The 6219-nt window shown below is 29.9% G+C and overlaps 1 protein-coding gene across 1 annotated transcript in view; it reads right to left on the bottom strand.

Annotated features, from left to right (window-relative positions):
* Window positions 1-6219, bottom strand: part of LOC106469673 (protein UBASH3A homolog) — a 25249-nt gene that overhangs the window by 7192 nt on the left and 11838 nt on the right. The window contains exons 8-9 of the mRNA XM_022398248.1: window positions 1821-2007; window positions 414-506 (exon numbers count right to left, since the gene is read on the bottom strand). Coding sequence (XP_022253956.1) covers window positions 414-506; window positions 1821-2007 — 280 coding nt within the window. The remainder of the gene's footprint in view (window positions 1-413; window positions 507-1820; window positions 2008-6219) is intronic.

Raw genomic sequence — 6219 nt, 5'->3', positions numbered from 1 at the left:
TGTACCAGGTAAAATGTTTACCTGGTACATTAATTGTGATATTTACAATATGAAACTGTGCTGATAATCATACATACTACCTTAGATAATTTACAGTTACCTTATGTTTTGAAGTATTATTTTTAATGATTTTATAATTAACTAGTCTACAAAAACTCAAAACCTCAAAAGGATTTTGTTTTTCTGTTTATGATGCATAGATTTCCACTTTAACATTTGCACAAACAATCTGTTCAAATATGAATCTGGATAATCGTGACTCTTCAAAGAAACACACACACATACATGATAGGGCAAAAAATCATAAATACTACACACATGTATAAGATAGCAAGAAATCATATGTATTACACACACACATGTATACAAACGTAGAGAGAAACAGTTTATCCTTTATCACCAATTGAACTCACCTCTAAGAATATTTGTACAAGTTTGAACACATCGAAGGGACGGAGAGCTGTAGGCTAATACAAAATTAATTCCAGCATCTCTCAAAGCTTCACCTATAAGAGATTATATTTTTTTATATTTAAAAACATTCAATCACTGCTGACTTTGTCACAAATTGTGTTTATTATATCTAACAGTTGGTGTATACGCTATCTTCACAACTCTTTTTATTAGACATTCTAAGTTTTAGATATAAACTTTTAGAATTGTGTTTTAAGTTTACTAGCAATTATTGTCACACAAAGCTTTTGAATTGTTCTTGGAGGAGATAAATCAAAACTATTTTATAATGTACAACTTTTCATTTCTTGCAAGTCTTATTTGATCGTATCTCACTTCTAAAAGATGAAATATTATAAATAAAATAGCTTTGGGTAGATGATAGAGTTTTGGACATTTCATTTTGAGCTTAGCAGTACAATGAAGTTTCACAGATAAATAGCTTTTTTGTGTTTTGTAGGAAACTATATACGGAAAGATCTCAACATGCCAATATCGGTGCCTGCTCGATCAGGAGGTTCACAGGACTTTTTGAAAGACTGCCCTCTTACTAATATTGGCTTGTATCAAGCCACATTGACAGGTAAGAATTTGTAAATAAATTCTTAACATAATTAATTATGCAACAAGGTACACATAGAAATATTTTATAGAAAGGCTATAGAATCTGGTGTTGCCACAAAGAATTGTGGGCATTACAATAATCGTACTGAAAGCCTATCCTTTATAGTGTGTAAAATTACAGAATCTTAGTTAGTAAATCATTAAGAGTAATCATTATTTTAAGGGTGTTTATCTTTAAATATAAATAATGTTTCTTGGTTTTATAAGAATTTAAAATAAGGAAATGTTTCACAACTAAATTACAACTCTTACAAAATCCTTGACTTGGATATAAACCTAAGATATTAATAATATCAATTTCACAGTATTAATTCCTTCAGACTGTGTTACTGAAGTATATTCAAGTCATGGAAACCTCTAACTAAAATAGTTTTGATTTATCTCCTCCTTCAAACTGTGTTACTGAAGTATATTCAAGTCATGGAAACCTCTAACTAAAATAGTTTTGATTTATCTCCTCCTTCAAACTGTGTTACTGAAGTATATTCAAGTCATGGAAACCTCTAACTAAAATAGTTTTGATTTATCTCCTCCTTCAAACTGTGTTACTGAAGTATATTCAACTCATGGAAACCTCTAACAAAGTTCAGACATATTTCTAATACTGTACAAGTAACATATATATATTTGTTACACGTGTTACGTCACTTCTGAATGAAAAAGTACTACATTATACGATTACATAAGAACTTGAAATGACAAAGTTGTTACATAACTTGATTAGTTTTTTTACATTTTTCTGCAAAATACAACATCTAGCATTATTAAAACATCAGATATTTGTATATGTATACCTGAGCTATCAAAGCAAACAGATATCCATGCTCCAAATGTGAAGTCGACTCTTTCTGCATGGCGTATGATAAAAAGTTGACGAGGACCTTCTTTTTTTATCGGCACTCTGGATATTTCCTTTTTTGATTTGCTTGCCTATAAAGAAAGATCTTATCATTTCTATTCAAAGTTTACTTCATAAAAACATAAACAGGTTTATCAATAAAGAACTAGTGTTAGTATTTATGTCAAAGATACTAAGACTTGTCTGCTGTCATCCCTATTTTGAGCTACTGACCAAAGGAGTGAAAGCAAGTTAGCAGCATCCACCATCCATGTTAAGGGATTAATGGTCACTCTTATAATGCACCCAAAGCTTAAAGTGTGGAAAATATGGTACTGTATGGATTCAAGCTCTAAAATCCCGAGCATTACTACAAAGTCAACCTGTACCCTTGAATAAGATTACTCATCTATTCAACAACTATTTGAGTGAAATTTTACTAAGTTGAAATAAATAATAGCATTAGAAGCTAGTGCAAGTAGGTTATAATTATTAATTGTAAAGTTTTCAGAGAATCCAAGTATTGCATTCTGATGCACAGTGATATTTGATTTACATATTAATATTAATTTTTTTTTAGGAATCTCCATGGACATCTTAGATAATTTGAAGCATTTTATGCACATGGTTCCAAGTTTTTCACATCTGTGTTATAAATATGTTTCACAGGAGCCATTAGTATTGTTGTTGTTGTTGTATAAAGCTACTTGAGGCCTATCTACACTAGGAAGCTACTCAAAACTACCCATTGCCTAAGCTTGAGCTAATGAATAGGAAGATTTGAAAGTCACTCTTATAAAGAACTCACAACTTAAAGTGACATGTATTTTTTTTTTTTAGTTTTGCTGGTAATAGACCATGAACAAGCCACTAATAATGTTTCCTATACTACTTCATTTTAATGTTGACATTTTTAAATGAATTTCTAGGCTCTAAGTAGTTAGGATATAGTTATAAAATATAATGTTACAATATTCTTGAAAACAAAACACTCGTGATAAAAAAAAGAGCCATAGAAACAAGACTTACAACAGGATGTGATGTAAAGTACACATGCTTCTCAAAAGATGTGGTGAAATGAAATAAAGATTATCTATAAAAATGTAGAAACAGATATAATGTTCAAGTTTAATTTTTGATCACAGTTTCATATACATTTGGTTGATCTTAGTAAGGCTGTTGCTTTTGACCAACAAAATGATAATTTAGAACTTGAAGCAGCTAACTAAAGCACATTAAAAAAATTTAATGAGCAAAATTAATAACATATTTTATTCTAGTGTGTCTATAAATTACAAAACAAATATCCTTTTATTCATAAAGTGCTACTATAAAAAGAAAAAATTTCTGTTAGTAACACAATATCAAACTACAGGAAATTTTTTGAAAAACAACAACAAAAGGGTTACATATTGGGTGACACCATTTAAAACTACTAGTACTCCAATTAATATGAAACATTGTTATGTTAGTAAATGCGAGTTCTTCCAAATTCCCTGTTGTGTATGGAGCAAGTGAAGTCTTGTTTATTAACCTCTTAAAAGTTTATGAACAGCTTTAACCCCCTCACTGTGAGTAGGTCACAGTGCACATGTCACAACCTTTTACAGATTTACATTCAAATTTAAATAAAACAACTTTATTATCAAACATGTATGAATAAATTTGGCATTGAAGCATAGTCAATAAACCTAATTTTAATATTATATAAGTTTTAAGTACTTAATTGTGTATGGAGACATTTTAAAAATCCTCTATCTCCCCTAATATTGTGACACGTGTTCTCTAGATCCCCCCCTTCTTTAATTTATTTACCACCTCTCTCTGAAATATAGAATTTAATGTAAATTATTCAGTATAATGTAGATATTACTAATAACTCTGATGTTTCATATTAATCATTTATAACCAACAGCAGGCAAAGTTTTAATATATTGAATGACGCGTAATTCTATGTTGTTTTCTGTATAGAGCTTTGTCCATTTCATCTTGAGATCAAGCAGCAAAGGGAATTAATTTAACCCCCCTCTTGTCCTAGTTAGAAAGCCAATTAAATTATAATAGTTATAGGACATTGTTTTCTTTGTGTCTGTTATTATTCTGTGTTCTTAGATGCATTACTAAAGTAATTAAAATTATTTAGTATACTAATACCATCATTATAAAAAAAGTAGGCTTAAAATTAATCGGTAACTGACAGCAAAAACATAAAAGGTCAAAGGTAAGTATTATATTTCTTGGTTTTCATTTATGTTCTTTATTTATTGTTAACAAAGTAACTAAAATGTAAACATTTGAAACTTATTTTAGGTAAGATAATGAAAAAATAATGATAATAAAAATCCTTCATGAGTTATGCTCACGAGCAGCTTGTGCATTACACCATTCAATGTGGTAACATTAGGTAAGTGTTTGTCATGTAATTTACAACTTGTGTGGTGGGATTATTTGTTAGATATGGTTTAAAGGTCAATAAAACAATAAAATTAGGTATAAACACATGTATACTGTTATGAGCTTTAAGCTATTTAGGATAAACAATTGTAGTTTCCTGTTACAATATGCAGTCGTTTTAGAAAGAAAAAATAGGGTAACTTAGATTTATATCACATTTCACTGATGGTGGTTACAAGGTCGATGAAATTGATCAAGTCCATACACAGAGTTACGTTGGAGAAAATAAGAGATAAAATATAACGTTTTACTGAAAAATAGTTTGATATTTATTTTGGAGGTTTCAGAGGTTATGCAAATGAAATTTGACAATTTTCAGATGAAGAAATCTCAACGTGAAAATACTTTGCACTCAGATCAGTCAACACTCTGACTCCATATATTTATGGACAGATCTTTAGCAAAAACACTTAATTAGAAAATCTGATTTTTTGTTCTACAAAAGGCTTGTAATGTTTACTGAAAGCTTGCCCACTTTTGTGAAGATACACAGAACATATTAAAAGTTATAGTATAGAAAATCTGATGGTTACTTTGTGGTTACAAGGTCGGTCACATTGACAGACCCCACATGGAAAGAGTTAAGTACTTATAACTTAGATATGAATTCTACAATACACAGCTAGCTCATACTGGAACAATTTAATAAGTTTCACATCTTAAGTAATTTGATTATTCATCAATAGATGCAGATTTTAATATATATATATGCTTTCAAACATGATACACCAATAACCAATCCATCAATCACTATTTGAAGACAATGTGTATATCGCATGACATCATTTAAGAAGAGGATTTGAATACGTGATATAGAGATGTTTAATTTTTAGGTTAACATTACCTATGAGCAACAACTTATTAAAATATTTAACTGTGTAAACCAAAGTTCGAATGGTTTGTACCAGAATCTTGCTTTTACTGACTGAGATATAATACGGTATTTACTAGCAGGAGAGATTGGAAATCCAACATTAAATAAACAAATCTTTCTCAAAATACAAATAACATATTACAGTTAATAATTATTGAGTGACTTTACTACTAGCACAGAAAAAACACAGACATGCTAAGCATCTAGATTTAAAGTTACTAATTAATTTCATGAAACAAATTACATTACATCACCTATTTTTACAAGTGCTCTTACTTTAAATTCCAAAGGATGTCTACCGATATATTAATATTTCAGCCTCCAAAGATCATACAGAAATTGCTATATTTTGATGGCAATTTTGAGCAAGAGAAAACCTGCTAGACCAATTTCTCATATAAAACTTTGCATAAGTTGAGAGTTTGATCCCTTACTTTGAAAAATGCAATGAAACTCTCAAAATGTTGATGAAAAGCAAGGCTACTTTTGTGCAGGGCCATTCTGTTTTGACCTGAATTTGTACTGTAAGAATCGTTTTCAACGTGTTCTTGACATCTAGAACACTCTGAGCACTTAATAGAAACAACAAGAAATGTTATTCAACTATTTCATATGACTGCTTGGCCTCATCATTCCTATCTAAGTATGTCAATCCCTGAACAATCCTAGAAAGATCTTCATATGAAGTTTTCTCGAAAAGAAGTGAACCAATGAGCACAAAAGTCGTATTGTTCAAAAGCTCTAATACTAAATTATTGTTAAAGGCAGTTTTAGTGCTTTATATCATTTGCTAGCTACTTGCTTAATCCAACAATTACTTCATCACACTTTATCCAATCATCATAAACATTGATAATATTAATAATGGCAGGAGACGGCCTGAATGGGTAATAAAGAAAAACTTTAATATAAGTTTAACATAACAGCAAATGTACAACGTTTCGACAAGGTTTTGTCATCATCAGATACAAGTAAT

This window comes from Limulus polyphemus, unplaced genomic scaffold (genome assembly GCF_000517525.1).
Source record: "Limulus polyphemus unplaced genomic scaffold, Limulus_polyphemus-2.1.2 Scaffold3607, whole genome shotgun sequence".
In the NCBI taxonomy this organism is placed as follows: domain Eukaryota; kingdom Metazoa; phylum Arthropoda; class Merostomata; order Xiphosura; family Limulidae; genus Limulus; species Limulus polyphemus.
Note: the sequence above shows the minus strand (reverse complement) of the source record. Positions and strands in the feature narration are given on the sequence as shown.